Raw genomic sequence first — 20,976 nt, forward strand, 5'->3', positions numbered from 1 at the left:
GGAATCTACTCCTTAAAAAAATTGCCAAATATTTATATTTATTAATAATTAATAATTTTTTTTATTGATTACGGAATTTCAAAAATAAACATATCATAATATTTGGTGGTACATTTTTCTTTGTGTTAAATAGTAATTACTGTGAAGAAAAACAACGGAATAACACTTGTGATGAGGTTCCACTTGAAAGGATTAGGCCTTCTGCCACTCGGAATACTGTTGGCACTCGCGACCCAGACTTAGTAGAGAGTCATGCAGTTGTTGTTGGAGAAGTGGGCTGTCCCCAAGGAGCACTCTTTGGTTCTAAAAATAAAAAAAAATACATCAGATTAGACCATTACTTTACAAAATAATAATACGATTTCCGAGAAAATTACTCAGGATTACTCATACATTCTAGAAGCTGTGTAGTCGTCTATCTGAGGCGAGCAGGTTGTTGCCAGGTTTTCTATGGCATGGCATGCCATGGCATATAATATAATTTACATTTCACAACTGCATGCTAGCTCTCAGATAGATAGCAAGTTGAAATAAATAAGAAAAATAAACAAATCATACCCTATCTGCTTGGGAAATCAATTGAGATAATGCGTCCAAGCTGGGCCTGGCATACGCCAAATCGGCAGCGATGGGGGCAATGGACTTGGCTGCCTCAATTTTCAGCAGGAGTGCCGCTTCATTTTCGGCATCGATTTTCGCCGCCCGCTCAACGCGACTGGTGTGGCTGGCATGGGCCAAAGCGCACTTAACCGACGACAGCAGGAAGACAAGGTACATTATGATCGATGGAATGGCACTGGCGCTGTTTTTGGCCACATCTTTGCTGAAGATGCCATCGGGACCGTAGTCAGCCTTGACGTCCTGCTCCATGCGGTCCAACAGTTCATACAGTTCGCCCCGCAACTCCTTGGCCTCTTGGAAATTGGCGATTGTTTTGTTGGTGTTCTTAACGCCGCTGGCAATGGATAAAATGGCGCCCTTCCAAACGATGTGCCTCGCCTCGTCCGTGTCCGCGGCACTGCCCGTTATCACGGGTAGGGTGCTGTTGAGGGCAACACACATCTCGATTAGAGGTCCCTTGGCGTTGGAAAATTTAAGGCGAGCCGCACTGTTCAGGCGACGCATTTCATCCAAGTGCCTGCGGGCGGTGCCCCGATAGCCCAGCATCAATGTGTCAATCTTATCGATGATCTGTTGCAGGTCGTTGATTCTCATTTGGTTGTTGATTTCAAGTCGCATTTTCTCGGCAACGCTGTTTATGGTGTCCAGACCCGCCTTAATAGCGTCGTACTCGTCTTGGGGACTCGCCATGATGCCCTGACCACCGGCTAGTGCCATCAAGAGTATCACAACTTTGCTGCCGTTCATTCTGTTGTACGCTTTTCGATTGCCAGACTCGAACTGAAACGGAATATTGACTATTAGTGGCGTTGTGTCGTAATGCAATTAGCTGGGATGAAACATTTGCAAAAAAAAACGAAAATCCAATCGCGTCATCACGACGTATTATGGGGCGTAAACGGATGATAAATGGCGTATTACATGATTACAATGGGTGGAGTATGGAATGGTGGAAATGCATTTCCAACCAAAATAGCTTACAAGTTAAAAACAAAAGTAATAATAATAAAAACAAATTTGCGAATTTTTTGCTTACCTGCGTTCTTGGTGATTGTGAGTCATAAAATTTATCGATAATTGTTGGACTGAACCGAACCGCGGACGCCGCCAATGCGCGTTTGCCAACACTGATGCACTTCTGCTTCTTCATCTTTGGGTTTTTTTTTTATTGTGACACTACAAGCGACGTTTATTGTGCATTAATTTTAGTTAAATTCGTTTTTAAGCATATAGTTTAATTATTTAATTTATTACGATGGCCGAATTTCTGGACTCGGAGGCCGAGGAATCTGAGGTAGGGTTGCAATTCATCTATTTGCACCGATTTTTTGCATTTTTTTGCATGCCCCGCGTTGCGTCTTGCTCTCTGTTGTAGGCGTGCGTGCGTGCGTGCATGTATATGTATATGTATATGTGTATGTACATGTGTATATGTATACATACATATGCCTATGCATATGTGTGTATGCATATGTGTATGTGTGTGAGTGTATAGCCTAAGCGCGACATATATTGCATTTTTCGTGGCCTTTTCCGGGCTTTTATTCTCTATTCCAGGAGGAGGAAGAATTGGACGTGCACGAGCGCAAGAAACTAAAGAAGCTGAAGGCCGCCGTATCCGACAGCAGCGAGGAGGAGGAAGGTGCGTTACGTTCCCGGGGTTAGCTCTGGCGGGACACAAAATAAATGGCCAACAATCAAGACCATCAAGAGGACAGAGTCAACATGCAATCCCGGCCAGCTTTTAATCAGGGATCTGAGTCTGAGTGGGGAAGGGTCTGTGGGGAAGAGGCAACACTATGATCCTTCCATGGCTAGGATGCCCCACTGGCGTTTTGTTGTTTTGTCAAGTTTGAGGTTAGGTCTTCTGTTTTTACCGTGCTACCGTGGCTCTCTAGCCAGACCGCCACCAGAAGCAGTAGCACCCGCGGCAGCACCACCACCAAGTGGCCAGAGAAGCTAGGCTTGAATGCATTGGTCAAGAGGTCGGTCAAGAGAGGAAGATTATGCCTTCCAAGCAAGTACCGCAGTTAGAATCCATCAAGAAGCTCAGCAAGACTCCATTAACTCCGTAAAAATGCTAAGAAACGTTGTAATATATATCTTATTTCATTTGTTGCTCCGACGTTGCCAGACGACGAAGAACGACTGCGCGAGGAGCTGAAGGATCTGATCGACGACAATCCCATCGAGGAGGACGATGGCAGTGGCGATGACTCCGACACGGGAAGCGGCGGCGACGACGAGGGCGGCGGGAGCGGCAAAAAGCGGAAAAAGCACGAGGATGATGATCTGGATGATCGACTGGAGGACGACGACTATGATCTGATTGAGGAGAATCTGGGCGTGAAAGTCGAAAGAAGGGTACTGCTCCTATATCTAGACACTTATTCTTCAAGAGATTAGTAATATTTCGATTGCAGAAACGGTTTAAACGTCTGCGGCGCATCCACGACAACGAAAGCGATGGCGAGGAGCAGCACGTGGACGAGGGTCTGGCGAGAGAACAGATCGCCGAGCAGCTGTTCGATGAGAACGATGAGGTGGCCCTCCATTCATTCCCTTAAATAATTATAATTATAAGCATTATCCTTTCGTATCCTTAGAGTATTGAACACCGCAGCGAACGAAGTCCTCGGGAGGTGGACGCCTTCGATGAGGAGGACTCGGAGTCGGATGCGGATGACTTTATTGTGGACGACAATGGTCGGCCCATAGCCGAGAAGAAAAAGAAGCGTCGTCCCATCTTCACGGATGCGTAAGTATCCTTTTAAATAAAATAATTTAAAAATAATAAAAAAAAATATATAATCTGTAACAGATCCCTGCAAGAGGGCCAGGATATCTTCGGTGTGGACTTCGACTATGACGACTTCTCCAAGTACGAGGAGGACGAGTACGAGGATGACTCCGAGGGCGATGAGTACGACGAGGATCTGGCCCCTGGGGAGGAGGGACGCGTCAAGAAGAAAAAGGCCTTGAAGAAGAAGGTGGCCCGGAAGACGATATTTGACATTTATGAGCCGAGCGAACTGAAGCGCGGCCACTTCACCGACTTGGACAATGAGATACGAAAAACGGACATACCGGAGCGGATGCAGTTGCGCCAGGTGCCGGTGACACCGGTCCCAGAGGGCTCTCATGAGCTGGACGATGAGGCCGATTGGATCTATCGGTTCGCCTTCTGCAAGCAGACCGTGTCCGAGCAGGAGAAGGCCGACAACCGGGAGAAGCTGCGAAAGCCGCCGACCGCCGTCAATAAGATTAAACAGACCCTGGAGTTCATCCGGAACCAGCAGCTGGAGGTGCCGTTCATCGCCTTCTACCGGAAGGAGTACGTCAAGCCGGAGCTGAACATCGACGACCTGTGGAAGGTGTACTACTTTGACGAGCGCTGGTGCCAGCTGAACGAACGGAAGCGCAAGCTGAAGGCCCTCTTCGAGAAGATGCGACAGTTCCAGCTGGACACGCTGTGCGCCGATCCGGACAAGCCGCTGCCCGACGACATCCGGCTGATGCAGGACAGCGATTTCGAGCGCCTAGCCGACGTCCAGTCGATGGAGGAGCTGAAAGACGTGCACATGTACTTCCTGTTGAACTATTCCCACGAACTGCCCCGGATGCAGGCCGAGCAGCGACGCAAGCTGCTGCAGGAGCGGCGCGATGCCAAGGCCCGTCGCCAGGCGGCCGCCCTAGAGAACGGTGACCATGGTGCGGACGGTGCTGCCGTTACGCTCCCCGATCCCGACGAGGATGATGACCCGGAACTGGTCGACGATCAACTGAAGCAGGCGCCCAACAGCAGTCCGTATGCGGTGTTCCGGAAGGCGGGCATCTGCGGATTCGCCAAGCACTTCGGTCTCACGCCGGAACAGTTTGCGGAGAATCTGCGGGACAACTACCAGCGGAACGAGGTCACCCAGGAGAGTCTCAGCCCCACGGAGCTGGCCAAGAAGTATCTGTCGCCGCGCTTCATGACCGTCGACGATGTCCTGCACGCCGCCAAGTATGTGGTCGCCCGGCAACTGGCCCAGGAGCCACTCCTCCGCAAAACGATGCGCGAAGTGTACTTCGATCGGGCGCGCCTGAACATCCGGCCGACCAAGAACGGCATGGTCCTGATCGACGAGAACTCACCGGTGTATTCCATGAAGTATGTGGCCAAGAAGCCGGTGGGCGATCTCTTCGGCGACCAGTTCATCAAACTGATGATGGCCGAGGAGGAGAAGCTGCTGGAGATCACCTTTCTGGAGGAGTTCGAGGGCAATGCGAATGCCAATGGACCGCCCGGCGATTATGTCGAGGAGGCCAAGACCCTGTACCATCTCGATCAGTTCTCCAAGCATGTCCTCGAATGGAATGCCCTTCGCGCCGAGTGCGTCAAGCTGGCGCTGCAGAAGTGGGTCATTCCCGATCTGATCAAGGAACTGCGCGCCACCCTGCACGAGGAGGCGCAACAGTTCGTGCTGCGTTCCTGCACCGCCAAGCTCTACAAGTGGCTCAAGGTGGCGCCCTACAAGCCGGACCTGCCCTCCGACTACGGCTACGAGGAGTGGAGCACGTTGCGCGGCATCCGTGTCCTGTCACTGGCCTACGATCCGGACCAGTCGGTGGCCGCTTTTTGTGCCGTCACCACCGTGGAGGGCGATATATCCGACTACCTCCGGCTGCCGAACATCCTCAAGCGGAAGAACTCGCACAACGCCGAGGAGAAGTCCCAGAAGCTCCATGATCTCCGGAAGCTGAGCGATTTCATCAAGATGAAGAAACCGCATGTGGTGGTGATCGGTGCCGAGTCCAGGGACGCACAGGCCATTCAGACCGACATCAAGGAGATCCTCAAGGAGCTGGAGACCTCCGAACAGTTTCCGCCCATCGAGGTGGAGCTGATCGACAACGAGCTGGCCAAGATCTATGCCAATTCGAAGAAGGGCGAGTCCGACTTCAAGGAGTATCCCGCCCTGCTGAAGCAGGCCGTATCCCTGGCCCGCAAGATGCAGGATCCCCTCGTGGAGTACTCACAGCTGTGCGATGCCGACGACGAGATCCTCTGCCTCCGGTACCATCCGCTGCAGGAGCGGGTGCCGCGGGAGCTGCTGCTCGAACAGCTCAGCCTGGAGTTCATCAATCGGACGAGCGAGGTGGGCCTGGACATCAATCTGATGGTGCAGAACTCGCGGACGGTGAACCTCCTGCAGTACACCTGCGGCCTGGGACCGCGCAAGGGCCAGGCCCTGCTGAAGCTGCTCAAGCAGAGCAACCAGCGCCTGGAGAACCGCACCCAGCTGGTCACCGTCTGCCATCTGGGGCCCAAAGTGTTCATCAACTGCAGCGGCTTCATCAAGATCGATACCTCGTCCCTGGGCGACAGCACCGAGGCGTATGTGGAGGTGCTGGACGGATCTCGGGTGCATCCCGAGACATATGAATGGGCCCGCAAGATGGCCATCGATGCGATGGAGTACGATGACGAGGAGACGAATCCGGCCGGGGCGCTCGAAGAGATTCTGGAGTCGCCGGAACGCCTCAAGGATCTCGATCTGGACGCGTTTGCCGTGGAGCTGGAGCGCCAGGGATTCGGCAGCAAGAGCATAACCCTGTACGACATCCGGAACGAGCTGAGTTGCCTGTACAAGGACTACCGGACGCCGTACACCAAGCCCAGCGCCGAGGAGCTCTTCGACATGCTGACCAAAGAGACGCCCGACTCGTTCTACGTCGGCAAGTGTGTCACCGCCATGGTGACCGGTTTCACCTATCGGCGGCCGCAGGGCGAGCAACTGGACAACGCCAATCCGGTGCGGATCGAGTCGAGCGATAGCTGGCAGTGCCCCTTCTGTCACAAGGACGACTTCCCCGAACTGGCCGAGGTGTGGAATCATTTCGATGCGAATGCCTGTCCTGGGCAGGCGTCCGGAGTGCGAGTGCGACTGGAGAACGGCCTGCCGGGCTTCATTCACATCAAGAATCTGTCCGACAAGCAGGTGCGCAATCCCGAGGAGCGGGTGCGCGTCTCCCAGATGATCCACGTCCGGATCATCAAGATAGACATCGATCGGTTCTCGGTGGACTGCTCCTCGAAGACGGCCGACCTGAAGGACGTGAACAACGAGTGGCGGCCGCGTCGGGACGCCTTCTACGACTTTGTGACGGAGGAGCAGGACAACCGGAAGGCCAGCGACGCCAAGGCCAAGGCGCTGAAGCGGAAGACCTACGCCCGGCGGGTCATCGCCCATCCCAGCTTCTTCAACAAGTCGTATGCCGAGGTGGTGGCCATGCTGGCGGAGGCGGATCAGGGCGAGGTGGCTCTCCGGCCGAGCAGCAAGTCCAAGGATCATCTGACCGCCACATGGAAGGTGGCCGACGACATCTTCCAGCACATCGATGTGCGGGAGGAGGGCAAGGAGAACGAGTACAGCCTGGGCCGGAGTCTGTGGATTGGAACGGAGGAGTTCGAGGATCTGGACGAAATCATTGCCCGCCACATCACTCCGATGGCTCTGGCCGCCCGGGAGCTGATCCAGTACAAGTACTACAAGCCCAATACGTGTCCCGTCAATGGCAATGAACGTGATTTCATGGAGGGCATACTGCGCGACGAGAAGACTCGGGATCCCAAGAAGATCCACTACTTCTTCACCGCCTCGCGGAGCATGCCCGGCAAGTTCCTGCTCTCCTACCTCCCCAAGACGAAGGTGCGGCACGAGTACGTCACCGTCATGCCGGAGGGCTATCGCTTCCGTGGCCAGATCTTCGACACGGTCAACAGCCTGCTGCGCTGGTTCAAGGAGCACTGGCTGGACCCGACCGCCTCGCCGGCGATGAACTCCCTCAGCGGCTCCAACTCCACGCCGTTGCACAGTCACAGCATGCGTCCGCCGCCGGCCATGTCCGCCATGTCGTTGGCGTCTGGCGGCGGGGGTTCCGTGTCCGGTTCCATGGCGCCCTACAGCATAACCGGCAGCGTCTCGGGCGGCACACCGCGCAGCGGTATCAGCAGTTCCGGAGGTGGCGGCGGCGGCGGCGGTTCCAGCGCCTACTCCATAACCCAGACCATCGTGGGCTACGGGCCGTCGTCCATTGGTTCGGCGGCGGCATCGGCGGCAGCAGCAGCAGCGGCCGCTGCCGCCTCGGCCGGCAGCCACTACGGCAGCTCGTCCACGCCCTCGTTCGGGGCGATCATCAACACCCCGTACACGCCCAGCGGCCAGACGCCGTTCATGACGCCCTACACGCCGCACGCCTCCCAAACGCCCCGCTACGGCCACAACGTGCCCAGCCCCAGCTCGCAGTCGTCGAGCAGCCAGCAGGGCCATCACTACGGCGGATCGGGACGCGGCGGCACGCCCAGGTATTACGAGACGAGCGGCAGTGGCAGCGGCAGCGGCAGCAACTCCAATTCCAACTACAACATGCCGCCGCATCACCAGCAACGGGCCAAAGAGAACCACGACTGGCAGCTGGCTAACGATTCCTGGGCCCGGCGCAGGCCACCGCCCTCCCATCAGCATCAGCAGCAGCCGGCGGCACAGCAGCCGATCGGTGGAATGGGCATGGGCATGGGATTGGGGATGAGTTTAGGTATAGGATCGGGTGGTGGCACTGGCGCGGGGGGAGGTGGTGGTAGTGCAGGAGGAGCTGGTGGCTATGGCAACGATTACAACAGCAATCGGGGCATGGGCATCAATCTGGGACATGGCACCTCGGCGGTATCCTCCAAGTCATCGGTGCGCAGTACGCCCCGGACGAATACCTCGCCCCACTCGATGAATCTGGGCGATGCCACGCCCCTCTACGATGAGAATTAGGGCACGATAAGATACACAAACACACAACAACAACAACAACAACAACAACAACAACAACAACAAAAAGTAAAATAAACTACAAAAAAAAAAATATAAATAAAAATGAGATCAGATCAGAAGAGAAGAAAAGAGATCAGAACAGAAAATTAAGTTTAGAGTGCGATTTTGGGCATTGATCCTCAAGGATATTTAGGATTAAGTGCAAGCCGATCCCGATCCCGCGTCTATATAATATAATACACTCTCTATATATATACCTCTATATATATATATATATATATATGATCCAGAAGCAGAAAGCCACATATAATCGCAGACTGCGGGCGCCTCCTGCCCGCCAGTTTGGTTTTTGGGGGAAAGGAGTCCTCGGATGGAGGACAGATGGATGTGCAGATGTGCAGATACCCCGGTTCCAAGGAGGGACTTTTGTGACTAAGGACGAAAAATAAATTTGAATTTTTTCTGACCAGAATTACGAGGAAAGTGTTCTTATTTATGCGGAGGAACCCCTTTTTTAATTACTTTTTCTAATTATATATTTTTTTTTTTTTAATATTAGAGATTATAGATTGGATGTCTATATCCTTGACACTTTTAATCACATCCTGGAGCAAAAAAACTCAAGGGGTTACCACAGTTACGACCAACAAATAAGGCAAAAAAGGCATTTTTTGAAATTTCTTACGAAGAGAAAAAATTGTTCGAGAAGTTATTTTCGATTTTGTCGATTTGGAATATCCAAAAAAAAGAAATTAAAAAAAAAAACTAGAAAAATACAGATAAAGAACAAAGGTTTTTAAAAAGTTTTTTTTGAAAAAAATGGCCTATATTTCAACACAAAATTCAATTTTTTGCTTTAATTTTGCTTAAATTTTTACATTAAAGAATTGAAAAAAATAGTTATAATTTTTTGAAAATGAATTTCTTCGCTCATCACCAGGAGAGTATATCCAAGAAAACTGTTTAAAAATTTCAGACCAATCAATTAATCCTTTTTCGAAAATTCGAGATCACCGACTTTAGAATTTTTTTGAAAATACAAGCGTTTTAAATACATTTTGATCCCTTTGAGTGTTACTATGAAATGAACTTAAAATTCTATATTCAGATATTATATAGTATATTCAGAAATTAATAAACGAACTTGTAATTTTCAATTTTAAGAATTTAAAATCTTAGATCAATTTTCCATAAAACTTCTTAAGAATCGGAAAAAAAAAGTTTTATGTAAATTGTTAGCAATTTTTTTTATGAAAAACCCCTCGGTCCCTATATGCCCCACAAGAATGTCTATATATTTGCCAATTTTAGTCAGATCCTAAAAAGGAATATATTAAATGATTTTTTGTTCAATTCCACATCAATTTGCATTCAAATCCTGACACAAAATATTTTTTCAAAATTTTTTCAATTTTTGTGAGGAGGCCCCCTTATGGCCCATACACGATTGTCATATATGGCCTATATCGGGGTGAATATCTCGCCCAAATCTTATCCGATTCTTAAACTGATTACCTTCCATAATTTGTGGATCGATTTCCCATAAACCTGCATACAAATCTAAAAAAAAAGGTATTTTGAAATTTTCCACATTTTTTTTAAGGTACCCCTTTTAAAAATCCTTTCTTTCCATAACTGTTCCCAATAATGTCTATATATTTGTAAATTTTATTCAGATCTTATATCGGAATACCTTAAACGATTTGTGGATCGATTCTCCGTCGATCTGCATCAAAATCTGAGAGCAAAATATTTTTTAAAATTTTTTCAACATTTTGTGGGGAGACCCCTTGCGAAATCCTGGATATCTCCATATGGCCTCTTCGGATGTCTATATCTTTTCCAATTCTCATCCGATTTTGTAGAGGAATACCTTAAACGATTTGTGGTTCGATTTCAAGTCATTCTCTACCAAAATCTAGATAAAAAATATTTTTATTAAAATTTTTCCAGCCTTTTTAAAAATGTGTTGAATTTTTACAGCAACCTCTTGTGAAATCCGGGATTTCTCTATGTTGCCCCTAGTTCCTCCCATAATATCTACATTTTTACCATTTTAAATCACATTCCCAAACAGAAAACCCTTAAAATATAGTAGATCTAACCCTGTAGACTCCCAACTCCCTGAAAAATAACAAACTTTTGCAACAAGTTCATTTTATTTGAATATTTTACATTGTTTCTATTTGAAGTAAAATGCGGAAGATGACTTCGTTGATTTGTACAATTTATTTCTTATCAAAGATTGTAAACTAGATGGTCGTCTGGGTCATTAACTCTGGAATCACGGAATGAAGCTGAATAAGGCGCTTGGTTGGGTGGATTTACTTAGTTCCTGGCCAATCCGCGCCTAATAACATAAATCAGCGAGATGCCCAAGAAGGCGGCTCCCAGGGCCAATCCGATCTGGCGGCAGCTACAGGAGGATATATACAGATAGGAGTAGATATATAGAAAGAGGAGAGAGAGCAGATGGTTAGAATCAAGGCTATTATATGGCATTCCGAGTAAGTCCATCAACCAAACTAGTGGGCAAGAGGTGTTAGATTTTGGTTTTTTGTTTTTGGTTTTTGGGATTAATGCAAGATGCAGCATTGCTTGGTGGCGACGACGGGCTCTTGGCTGGATGTGGCTGGAGTGGCACTACAATTGGATATTGGTTGGGGTTTTTGGATAGACACCAAGATAGACACCCATATAGAACCAAGAAGCAAGAAAGAAATATGCAAATCAAAGTATAAACTAAACTAAGTAGCAAAGTGCAGAAGAAGTTAGTAATATTACAGGTTTCTTAACTCAAAAGTGGTTATAGAGTGCTCTATATATAATAATTATATACAATTTGAATATATTTACAGATCCTTCAGGATGCGAAAGCCAAACTCACAAACACCTCGCCAATAAATCCGATTAGCTTTTGAAGAATTTGACTTTCGTGCTGGAGAACGACTTAAAGCTTGGCGAAGGGAAGCAGCTTGTTATTACATAAAAAATTAATAATTAATTAATAATAATAGATCTAAAAAATAGATCGCTAAAAGTAGAGGCTTGAGGGAGGCAGTTTTTGGGGGTTTTCATGCGAAACACTTTCGTGGCTTCGAAACAAAAATAATTGCTTACAACGCCAGTCGGCAGTCGGCATTCGCCAGTCGGCAGTTGGGTAATTGGTTAATGGTTAATGGACTATTGATTACAAGATAAAATGTTCATGTTTTCCTCATGCAGAACAGGTTTTTTTTAGGCCCAGTTGATAGCGTCATGCATTTGAACAGAAAGTGACTTAGTTTAGAGAGAGACGGAAGGAAAAAAGGTAAACGAAATGTTTACTTTCAAAATAGTATATAGTATAGTCTATAGCATACAGTCTATATTAGTCTATAGTCTATATTAGTCTATAGTCTATATAAGTCAATAGTTTATACTAGTCATGTATCTACAGTCTATACTATACATTTTTGTTACAATTTATAGAAACTGTAGAAGTTCTAGTTAACAAAGTAAGCTATTTTCGGAATCAATGATGAAATTAAACCCGATCTGTCTTATCTAGAATTTATTTTCCTCTCCAGACCAGATGATAATGGGTTTAAGTCAGCAGGGCAGGCAGTATCCCCGGGGCATTGGCTTAATACTCATGCTAATAGCAGTAGGAGTAGTCGGGTCCTGACTCGGGATGCTCACCTTACTGGTCCTTTCTTTGGGATATCGGCAGCGGCCAAGTTGCCAATGAAATATTTCTTCAGGATTTGCCTAAAAAACAAAAACACCAGAAGGATAAAATGTGTATTTCATAAAACATATCCTTGAAAGGATCAAAGGATCAAATGAAACACCGCCAGACCTCGCCTCGGAGCTGTGGCCCACGTCGTTGAATGCCTTGGTGCCATCGCGTCCGGCCACGTCAATGAGTGTCTCCTCGCCACCGGGATGCTGCAATTGGGAATGACGTACAAGGTTATATTTAAGTGGAGAACGGGCGAAGCTGGGACTTGCCTCATGGAGGAACTTGGTCACATCGTAGACCTTGTTGTCGATTATCAGCCAGAGGTCGTTGGGCTTGTTGTGCGTCTTGACGGTGGCCAATGGGATTTCCTTGCTCATTTTTTCTGCCTGCTCTGCCTGACTTGTTCCCTGAATTTTGCTGCGAACCTGTTGGGTGTTAAAATCTGACTGAGGTTTCCAAACGAAACAGCTGATTTTTGGGGGGAGGGGGCTCTGACCAGGGCTGGAGACTCATTTTGGAGGCGGCTCTTCGAAGGTTATATGCGAATGGCTAAGAAAAGTGGGTACGAAATGGAGCTGACTAGTGGTTCCAATTTGAACCTTTTGTGAAAAATACTGTTGAAGTAAATACAAATTAAGGTTAAATAGCAGAAACAGAGCTTGAACTACTTATGTGAGGGATTCCAGGGCTGGACAACCTCAAATAGTGGGGCAAATGACTCTAAACATGTACTCTAGTGTTGTAAATTACTAAATTTTTCGTATGAGGACTTTGTCCCAAAATTCTATACTTTGGATTTAAATCCTGCCCCAAATTATTACAAATAATTATAATTACAATTATTTATGCCCACAACAACCCCAAATAAAATAAAATCATTCTTGAACACACAAATTGAAAATTTATTATCGAATATTAATACATTTTGCGGTTAAGCCGTATGCTTTTTTCTCTTCTGAAGCCAATAAACGTTACTGTGAATACTTGTGTCGCCTTCTCGGCGAGATCAATTTTTGGAGATTATTGTGGTGAAAAAATCTAGAGAGCGCCGCCGCGCAGACGCAAAACCAAATGCAAAGTGGACTCCTTCTGGATGTTGTAGTCGGACAGGGTGCGTCCGTCCTCCAGCTGCTTGCCGGCGAAGATCAGACGCTGCTGATCTGGAGGGATTCCCTCCTTGTCCTGGATCTTAGCCTTCACATTCTCAATGGTGTCGGATGGCTCGACCTCCAGGGTGATGGTCTTGCCGGTGAGGGTCTTCACGAAGATCTGCATGCCTCCGCGGAGGCGGAGTACCAAGTGGAGGGTCGACTCCTTCTGGATGTTGTAGTCGGACAGGGTGCGTCCGTCCTCCAGCTGCTTGCCGGCGAAGATCAGACGCTGCTGATCTGGGGGGATGCCCTCCTTGTCCTGGATCTTGGCCTTCACATTCTCAATGGTGTCGGAGGGCTCGACCTCCAGGGTGATGGTCTTGCCGGTGAGGGTCTTCACGAAGATCTGCATGCCTCCACGCAGACGGAGCACCAAGTGGAGGGTCGACTCCTTCTGGATGTTGTAGTCGGACAGGGTGCGTCCGTCCTCCAGCTGCTTTCCGGCGAAGATCAGACGCTGCTGATCTGGGGGGATGCCCTCCTTGTCCTGGATCTTGGCCTTCACATTCTCAATGGTGTCGGAGGGCTCGACCTCCAGGGTGATGGTCTTGCCGGTGAGGGTCTTCACGAAGATCTGCATGCCTCCGCGGAGGCGGAGCACCAAGTGGAGGGTCGACTCCTTCTGGATGTTGTAGTCGGACAGGGTGCGTCCGTCCTCCAGCTGCTTGCCGGCGAAGATCAGACGCTGCTGATCTGGAGGGATGCCCTCCTTGTCCTGGATCTTGGCCTTGACATTCTCGATGGTGTCGGAGGGCTCGACCTCCAGGGTGATGGTCTTGCCAGTCAGGGTCTTCACGAAGATCTGCATGCCTCCGCGGAGGCGGAGCACCAAGTGGAGGGTCGACTCCTTCTGGATGTTGTAGTCGGACAGGGTGCGTCCGTCCTCCAGCTGCTTGCCGGCGAAGATCAGACGCTGCTGATCTGGAGGGATGCCCTCCTTGTCCTGGATCTTGGCCTTCACATTCTCAATGGTGTCGGAGGGCTCGACCTCCAGGGTGATGGTCTTGCCAGTCAGGGTCTTCACGAAGATCTGCATGCCTCCGCGGAGGCGGAGCACCAAGTGGAGGGTCGACTCCTTCTGGATGTTGTAGTCGGACAGGGTGCGTCCGTCCTCCAGCTGCTTGCCGGCGAAGATCAGACGCTGCTGATCTGGAGGGATGCCCTCCTTGTCCTGGATCTTGGCCTTCACATTCTCAATGGTGTCGGAGGGCTCGACCTCCAAAGTGATGGTCTTGCCAGTCAGGGTCTTCACGAAGATCTGCATGCCTCCGCGGAGGCGGAGCACCAAGTGGAGGGTCGACTCCTTCTGGATGTTGTAGTCGGACAGGGTGCGTCCGTCCTCCAGCTGCTTGCCGGCGAAGATCAGACGCTGCTGATCTGGGGGGATGCCCTCCTTGTCCTGGATCTTGGCCTTCACATTCTCAATGGTGTCGGAGGGCTCGACCTCCAGGGTGATGGTCTTGCCAGTCAGGGTCTTCACGAAGATCTGCATGCCTCCGCGGAGGCGGAGCACCAGATGGAGGGTCGACTCCTTCTGGATGTTGTAGTCGGACAGGGTGCGTCCGTCCTCCAGCTGCTTTCCGGCGAAGATCAGACGCTGCTGATCTGGGGGGATGCCCTCCTTGTCCTGGATCTTGGCCTTCACATTCTCAATGGTGTCGGAGGGCTCGACCTCCAGGGTGATGGTTTTGCCAGTCAGGGTCTTCACGAAGATCTGCATGCCTCCGCGGAGGCGGAGCACCAAGTGGAGGGTCGACTCCTTCTGGATGTTGTAGTCGGACAGGGTGCGTCCGTCCTCCAGCTGCTTGCCGGCGAAGATCAGACGCTGCTGATCTGGAGGGATGCCCTCCTTGTCCTGGATCTTGGCCTTCACATTCTCAATGGTGTCGGAGGGCTCGACCTCCAAAGTGATGGTCTTGCCAGTCAGGGTCTTCACGAAGATCTGCATGCCTCCGCGGAGGCGGAGCACCAAGTGGAGGGTCGACTCCTTCTGGATGTTGTAGTCGGACAGGGTGCGTCCATCCTCCAGCTGCTTGCCGGCGAAGATCAGACGCTGCTGATCTGGGGGGATGCCCTCCTTGTCCTGGATCTTGGCCTTGACATTCTCGATGGTGTCGGAGGGCTCGACCTCCAGGGTGATGGTCTTGCCAGTCAGGGTCTTCACGAAGATCTGCATGCCTCCGCGGAGGCGGAGCACCAAGTGGAGGGTCGACTCCTTCTGGATGTTGTAGTCGGACAGGGTGCGTCCGTCCTCCAGCTGCTTGCCGGCGAAGATCAGACGCTGCTGATCTGGGGGGATGCCCTCCTTGTCCTGGATCTTGGCCTTCACATTCTCGATGGTATCGGAGGGCTCGACCTCCAGGGTGATGGTCTTGCCAGTCAGGGTCTTCACGAAAATTTGCATCTTGGCTGTGGGGCGAGAGGCGAGGAGAGTTTGAGTGTGAGTGTGAGGAAAATTCGCTAGAACGGGTGTGTATGTGGTGGGGAAGTGCGCAATTGATTTTCCTGCGTAGTGACCTAGTTTCCGTGACCCAGAAAACAGAACAGAAAAAAAATATCTATCGCATACATACACAGGGGCAGAGTTCAGTTTTCGCCAAATGTGAATTTCACAAGGAAAGTGACTAATCTTATTAGTTTGTCAGAAAAGAAAAAATTTAACTAACACTGACGCATCTAACCCGTTTTCTTTTTCTTTGTTGCACTTTTTTTTTTTTTTTTTTTTTTGAAGACGCCATTTTGGCTTCAGAGAAGGAGGAGCTGAAGGAAAACGCCATTTTACATACCTTTTCGCTTGTTCCGCACGAAATAGAAACTTTAATTAACTTTTAGGATTTTTATTCCTTGACCAGTTTTGCACTTTTTGAAATTATACTTTTTTCTGGTGTTCAAAAACTTGCTTTTGTTCTCTGGTACGATGTTTACTCGACTATTTTTTCACAGCTTGTGCCCCGTTAGGCGACGAGTCACTCCTATTTATGACAGCGGCGTCGTAACCGATAGTCATGGCCTGCTAGCGATAACAGACCCCCGGAGCGGAAATGTTTTTCGGCTTTTCCGGCTCTTGACCAGCTGCTTTACTTAGTTTAAGGTTGAAAAAACAAAGACTATACTTTCAGAATTCTTTGGGATGTAGCGGCTAGTCTGTCAAATGCCCACAAAATTATATATTAGACATTGAAAAATAAAATGCGTAGTAGCCAAACTATCGATAACTTCGCTACGGTCACATCTTTAGGAAGGCGACAGCTGTTCGGCAGGGGGTGTTTGTATGTACAAGTACATATATACTTGGTTCTAATTGGGGTGGGGAAGGTGATTCCATATGGATATATTATGTACTATGGACATCTTGTGACGTTCTTTGTATGGCGAGTTAAACGACCTTTGTTTGTTTTGACGCCGCACGAGAGATTTGGCTTTGCTTTGGTCAACAGCCTCAGACAACAGAGCAGACTCCCCCCTTATTCTTAAGTACATACATATGTATAACGGTCATTATACATGCAATATACATACATACAATATACATATACATACAAGTCACTTATACATGCATGCATGCAGGTGCTTTGGTATGTGTGCGGGTTAATACATATGTATATACATACATAGGTGAATAACTGCATCTGGAAAGTTCCTGGAACGATGAATGCTGACGAAATCTGATGTAGACTTTGCTCAGAAATTTAATACTTTTAAGTACATATGTACTTATTCATAGGACAGTTCTAGAACTGGGGGAAAACGCCATTATTATTTCTGGAAAATATGACAATTAGCAACGTCATGGTAGATGACTCAGCTGAAAATTTTCTGATAAACAACCCCCCGGGGCTCTATAAGGTGGCTTCAATAGGGTGGACCAAAAAAATTACAATTTTAAAATAAAAAAACTAGAATTGTAATTTAAAATAAAGATTTATTGAAATGAATTTTATTGTGAATTTATTGATTTGATGAAAAAAAAATTAAACCTAATAAAATATTTAAAACTAAATTTTAATTTATATAAAATATGTTCTTCTTACGAATTATCTTGAATAAGATATAGTATATAGGGTGGGTTCAATAGGGTGGACCAAATAATATACAATTTTAAAATAAAAAAAAACTGGAATTTTAATACTCTTCGTTTAATTAAGATTTCTTAAAAAAAAAAAAATAAATCGAATAAAATATTTAAAATTAAATTATAATATATATAAAATATCTTATTTACCCTCTCGATTAAAAAAAAAAAAGTACTACACTTTCTTTATACAAATTTCGTTTCTTTTATTCGGTTTTGTGTGATTTTCTTGATTCTCTTTTTAAATGCAACTGCAAACTAGAGGCTCCTCTCCTGGTAGCTCCCAGGAGGCTCCCACTACACTCTAAACGAAATACGCCGCCAGCTGGGCCATCTTATCCTTGGGCTGTCTGCCTCCCCGTCCGCCACGCCCTCCGCCTCCAGCGCCACCTGGACCACCGCCACCGCCAGCGGCAACAGCTCCGCCCACAGCAGCCGGTCCGCCGGCACCGCCGCCACGACCAGCCTTGCCGCCACGTGATCCGCCGCCGCGCACCGGTCGCGAGGCCACCGCCCGATGCTTCTCGACCAGGTGGGAGAAGTCCGACGAGCAGAAGACGCAGCCACTCTTCTCCTCGCTGCCGTCCTTGAACTTGCTCTTGTCCGATTTGTAGACGACGGTCACCTGCTGGGCTCCGCACTCCTGGCACTTGGCCTCTGCAAAAGATAAGGATCAGGATCAGGATCAGGATTGAAGATTGGAGAAAAGAAGACCTTGACCCACCTTCGACAGTCACTTTGGTGGCGCCCTTAAAGCAGTTGATGATGACATCGCAGCGATTGCAGCCCAGCTTCCAGGTGGGCGCCAGGGTGCAGTCGAGCACCAGGACACCGGTGGGGCATTCCACGCACCCGGATATGCCCAGGGTGTTCAGGGAGTGGGGGCAGGTGGCGTGAGTGCAGGTGTTGCAGCCACCCAGATTTGGCATATCGCTGAACGGCGGATGGTTGTAGCAGTAGGGGCAGAACGGATACGAACGCCCCTTGACGCCCGTCGAGAAGGCCAGCAGATCGAAGTCATCCAGCGGGCACTTGAACTCCCGATAGACCTTCACATTCCCGCTGGGCAGGGAGTAGGTTTCGTCACAGTGCGAACAGTGGAGACGGGCTGGTTTAGTCTGAAAGGAATAATTTATAATAAGAGATGGAATCTCCTAGGATTAGGATGGGCAGCTAACCTGTATGTACTTCATGTAGCGCCGGCACTTGCCGCAACGGGAGTGCGCCTTGCCCGACTCGGCCAGCGGCGAGAAGGACACCTCGAACAGGGCATCCATGTTGGCGATGTTCTTCACAAAGTACATGAACTTCAGCTTAAAGATCTTGATGGCGTGACGCAGTACGTCCTGGAAATCGGCCGATCCCTGGGCGATGAGCGTCAGCATGCGCTCCACCTCCGAGCGCATGGTGGGCAGCACCAGTTCCGGATCGATCTTCTGATAGCCATGGACGAGCACTATGCCCAGGGTGGTGGGTATCAGCTTGCGTCCGTTCTCGATGCGCACATAGTTGCGCTGGCAGATGTTGTTGATGTGCACCGGTATGGAGGCATCTGTGCCAATGCCGTGCTGCTCCATCAGCGTGATTAGCTCCGCCTCGGTAAGGTAGTCGGGCGGCCCAGTCTGACTCTCCGCCAGCCGGACATCGTTGATGGCCACCTGAGTGCCCTGGACGAAGGGCGGCATGGGCTCGTCGCGGCCAAAGGCCTGCCAGGTCATGACCTTGGTGAATCCGGCGTCTAGCAGGACATTCGCCGTGCAGGAGAATGTCTCCAGGCCAACGCGCAGCTTTGCCGTTGTTGTGCGGTACTTCAGATCCCGGGACACTGTGCCCATGAAGTGCCGGCAGATGAACTCGTAGACACGCCAGGTGTCGCGATCAAAATCGCTGCGGCTGCCGAGCTTCATGGGCGTGATCGGTGGATGGTCGCCGGCATCCTTGCCCTTGCGCGGTGTCTGCAGATCACCCAGGATGCTGCGAGCCTCGTCGCCAAACTCCCCGGACGGCTGCAGGACCCGGAGCACAGCCGGCAAATCGAAATTAGCCGGGTACTGATTCGTCTCCGTACGCGGATAACTGATGTAGCCCTGGGTGTAGAGCCGCTCGGCGATCTGCATGGCCTGGAAGGGACCAATGCTCAGACCCGAACTACAGATTCGCATCAGTTCGACGGTGTTGAGGGCCTGCGGCTTGCTCTTGAACGCCTCTTTGCTGCTGACGCTCTCCACGCTGGAAGATAAACAGAAAACAAAACGTGTCATTGGCATTATTATGGTAATCCTACGCAAGAGTCTCTTCTTCGGATGACATCATTGATGGACGGCCGGCGGATGGCTGATGGCGGAGAAGAAGAGAATCTTTGAATCGTCAGCTCTTACGTGGCTTCCTTCTGCTCCTTGACGCGGTTCAGGAGCGTTATGGCAATGTCCTTCTTGAAGACACGACCGCGCGCCCACTCCAGGGTGAACTCCGGCTGGCCGGCGAGCAGCTGCAGATACCAGAAGCTCTCCGGCTTAAAAGTCTGGATGTCGTCGTGCCGTTTCACGCAAAAGCCGAGCGTGGGCGTCTGGCAGGGGCCGTAGGAGATGAGCGACGAGTCCAGGTCGCCGTAACGATCCTGAAAGAACTTGGTCTGGAAGCGGGTGAAGGCGCAACCAATACGCAGATCCAGCTCCTGGCGCGCATCCACCGACTTGGCCTCGTTCTCGTTCGGATGGCCCAGCGTCTCCATGGCGCCCTTGATGTCCTTCTCGGTAATGGCCGAGAAGTGAGCCCGGTACGTCACCTGGCGACTATACACATTATGAATGACATTCTGGACAGCGTCCATCACCTCGAAACAGATGTTCTCGCCCTCCTTGTCGCAATCCAGCCAGAGGACGAGGTAATCGCAGCCCTTAGCCTCGTGCGCCAGGAACGTGCGCATGTGCTGCTTGGGATTGGTCTCCTTTTTCTCGGTGGGGCAGCTAAATAGCTCAACGGGATCAACCTTGTCCCACGAGTTGTACTTGCTGATGAAGTCCAGCGACATAACATGGCCGCACACCGATGTCATTCGGAAATGGACCGAGCCCTCGTTGCGGAAGGTGCCGGTCCACTCGTGGGTGGAGCAACCATTCCCAGTTCCTAGACGTGTACGGAGCATTAAGGATTAAATGAGAAAAAGAGCCGGAACTATTGGCCGGGACCCATTGGAGTTCAAGTTACCCCTTTTCGCTGTGCAGCGCCCGTTGGAGAGAATCGCCGCTAGCGAGGCAGCCAGCGAGGGCTTCTCGGCCACCATCAGTACGTTCTTCATGGCCTAAATATAATTGATGACTTCTTTTTCTTGCGATTAGCCGGCTGTTTCCGTTTCCTCCTCCACCGGCTCCCCTTGGCGGTTCGTTGGGGCTATTGAAGAGTTCTGTGACGACTCTAGCGGGTACTCAGTTGCTTCAGGCTCGCCCACACATGAGATTACCTCAATGGGACACCGCTTGCAAAATGTTTGTTAATATTTTCGCAAAAAAAAATAGTTTGTAATACGCTTAGAGATGAGATGACAGTTGGAGATGGCAAACTTATTATCGATAGAAAGTAGCGATAAGTCATATTTAATTT

At 49.6% G+C, this 20,976-nt stretch overlaps 5 protein-coding genes across 7 annotated transcripts; 1 reads left to right on the top strand and 4 right to left on the bottom strand.

The window, feature by feature from the left end:
* Window positions 1-45: 45 nt before the first annotated feature.
* Window positions 46-1,933, bottom strand: LOC6503013. The gene is made up of 3 exons (XM_001963377.4): window positions 1,658-1,933; window positions 559-1,401; window positions 46-303 (listed from the first exon to the last, which is right to left on the bottom strand). Exons 1-3 carry the CDS (start codon window positions 1,769-1,771, stop codon window positions 193-195), a joined length of 1,068 nt encoding a protein of 355 aa, XP_001963413.2. The 5' UTR covers window positions 1,772-1,933; the 3' UTR covers window positions 46-192.
* LOC6503095 (transcription elongation factor SPT6) lies at window positions 1,776-8,901 on the top strand. Its single transcript, XM_001963378.4, has 6 exons — window positions 1,776-1,915; window positions 2,179-2,263; window positions 2,756-2,985; window positions 3,045-3,164; window positions 3,228-3,379; window positions 3,443-8,901. Exons 1-6 carry the CDS (start codon window positions 1,877-1,879, stop codon window positions 8,427-8,429), a joined length of 5,613 nt encoding a protein of 1,870 aa, XP_001963414.1. The 5' UTR covers window positions 1,776-1,876; the 3' UTR covers window positions 8,430-8,901.
* Window positions 8,902-10,569: 1,668 nt separating this feature from the next.
* Window positions 10,570-12,649, bottom strand: LOC6503012 (cytochrome b5). 3 transcript variants are annotated; one of them, XR_006507597.1, is made up of 5 exons: window positions 12,423-12,632; window positions 12,271-12,359; window positions 12,111-12,179; window positions 11,286-11,403; window positions 10,570-10,845 (listed from the first exon to the last, which is right to left on the bottom strand). XR_006507597.1 is itself a non-coding variant. In XM_001963379.4 (4 exons), the coding sequence occupies exons 1-4, from the start codon at window positions 12,528-12,530 to the stop codon at window positions 10,758-10,760; spliced, it is 354 nt and encodes a 117-aa protein (XP_001963415.1). In that variant the 5' UTR covers window positions 12,531-12,649; the 3' UTR covers window positions 10,570-10,757. The 3 variants fall into 3 exon arrangements, 2 of the variants coding, with proteins under 2 accessions (XP_001963415.1, XP_032308880.1); XM_001963379.4 differs by lacking the exon at window positions 11,286-11,403 and having other exon boundaries at window positions 12,423-12,649; XM_032452989.2 differs by lacking the exons at window positions 10,570-10,845; window positions 11,286-11,403 and adding an exon at window positions 10,862-11,072 and having other exon boundaries at window positions 12,423-12,631.
* Window positions 12,650-13,031: 382 nt separating this feature from the next.
* On the bottom strand, window positions 13,032-16,271 carry LOC6503011 (polyubiquitin-C). The gene is made up of 2 exons (XM_001963380.4): window positions 16,091-16,271; window positions 13,032-15,713 (listed from the first exon to the last, which is right to left on the bottom strand). The coding sequence occupies exon 2, from the start codon at window positions 15,706-15,708 to the stop codon at window positions 13,192-13,194; it is 2,517 nt and encodes an 838-aa protein (XP_001963416.2). The 5' UTR covers window positions 15,709-15,713; window positions 16,091-16,271; the 3' UTR covers window positions 13,032-13,191.
* A 1,286-nt stretch (window positions 16,272-17,557) lies between these two features.
* Window positions 17,558-20,943, bottom strand: LOC6503010 (DNA topoisomerase 3-beta). The gene is made up of 5 exons (XM_001963381.4): window positions 20,584-20,943; window positions 19,755-20,502; window positions 18,555-19,605; window positions 18,101-18,494; window positions 17,558-18,033 (listed from the first exon to the last, which is right to left on the bottom strand). Exons 1-5 carry the CDS (start codon window positions 20,672-20,674, stop codon window positions 17,681-17,683), a joined length of 2,637 nt encoding a protein of 878 aa, XP_001963417.1. The 5' UTR covers window positions 20,675-20,943; the 3' UTR covers window positions 17,558-17,680.
* Between the last annotated feature and the right edge of the window lie 33 nt (window positions 20,944-20,976).

The sequence above is a fragment of the Drosophila ananassae genome, chromosome XL, assembly GCF_017639315.1.
Source record: "Drosophila ananassae strain 14024-0371.13 chromosome XL, ASM1763931v2, whole genome shotgun sequence".
In the NCBI taxonomy this organism is placed as follows: domain Eukaryota; kingdom Metazoa; phylum Arthropoda; class Insecta; order Diptera; family Drosophilidae; genus Drosophila; species Drosophila ananassae.

What these genes read in the sequence shown, in the direction of transcription:
- LOC6503013 (XM_001963377.4), bottom strand. Translation starts at nt 1,771, where the DNA reads ATGAAGAAGCAGAAGTGCATCAGTGTTGGCAAACGCGCATTGGCGGCG. An exon ending in CACAATCACCAAGAACGCAG is followed by an intron (nt 1,402 to 1,657) that starts GTAAGCAAAAAA and finishes ATTCCGTTTCAG; the next exon opens with TTCGAGTCTGGCAATCGAAA. An exon ending in TGATTTCCCAAGCAGATAGG is followed by an intron (nt 304 to 558) that starts GTATGATTTGTT and finishes TTTTATTTTTAG; the next exon opens with AACCAAAGAGTGCTCCTTGG.
- LOC6503095 (XM_001963378.4), top strand. Translation starts at nt 1,877, where the DNA reads ATGGCCGAATTTCTGGACTCGGAGGCCGAGGAATCTGAG. An exon ending in TGTTCGATGAGAACGATGAG is followed by an intron (nt 3,165 to 3,227) that starts GTGGCCCTCCAT and finishes TCGTATCCTTAG; the next exon opens with AGTATTGAACACCGCAGCGA. An exon ending in CGTCCCATCTTCACGGATGC is followed by an intron (nt 3,380 to 3,442) that starts GTAAGTATCCTT and finishes AATCTGTAACAG; the next exon opens with ATCCCTGCAAGAGGGCCAGG.
- LOC6503012 (XM_001963379.4), bottom strand. Translation starts at nt 12,530, where the DNA reads ATGAGCAAGGAAATCCCATTGGCCACCGTCAAGACGCACAACAAGCCC. An exon ending in TGACCAAGTTCCTCCATGAG is followed by an intron (nt 12,360 to 12,422) that starts GCAAGTCCCAGC and finishes TCCCAATTGCAG; the next exon opens with CATCCCGGTGGCGAGGAGAC. An exon ending in CCAAAGAAAGGACCAGTAAG is followed by an intron (nt 10,846 to 12,110) that starts GTGAGCATCCCG and finishes ATCCTCCTGTAG; the next exon opens with CTGCCGCCAGATCGGATTGG.
- LOC6503011 (XM_001963380.4), bottom strand. Translation starts at nt 15,708, where the DNA reads ATGCAAATTTTCGTGAAGACCCTGACTGGCAAGACCATCACCCTGGAG.
- LOC6503010 (XM_001963381.4), bottom strand. Translation starts at nt 20,674, where the DNA reads ATGAAGAACGTACTGATGGTGGCCGAGAAGCCCTCGCTGGCTGCCTCG. An exon ending in AAGGAGCAGAAGGAAGCCAC is followed by an intron (nt 19,606 to 19,754) that starts GTAAGAGCTGAC and finishes TTTATCTTCCAG; the next exon opens with CGTGGAGAGCGTCAGCAGCA. An exon ending in GCTACATGAAGTACATACAG is followed by an intron (nt 18,495 to 18,554) that starts GTTAGCTGCCCA and finishes TATTCCTTTCAG; the next exon opens with ACTAAACCAGCCCGTCTCCA.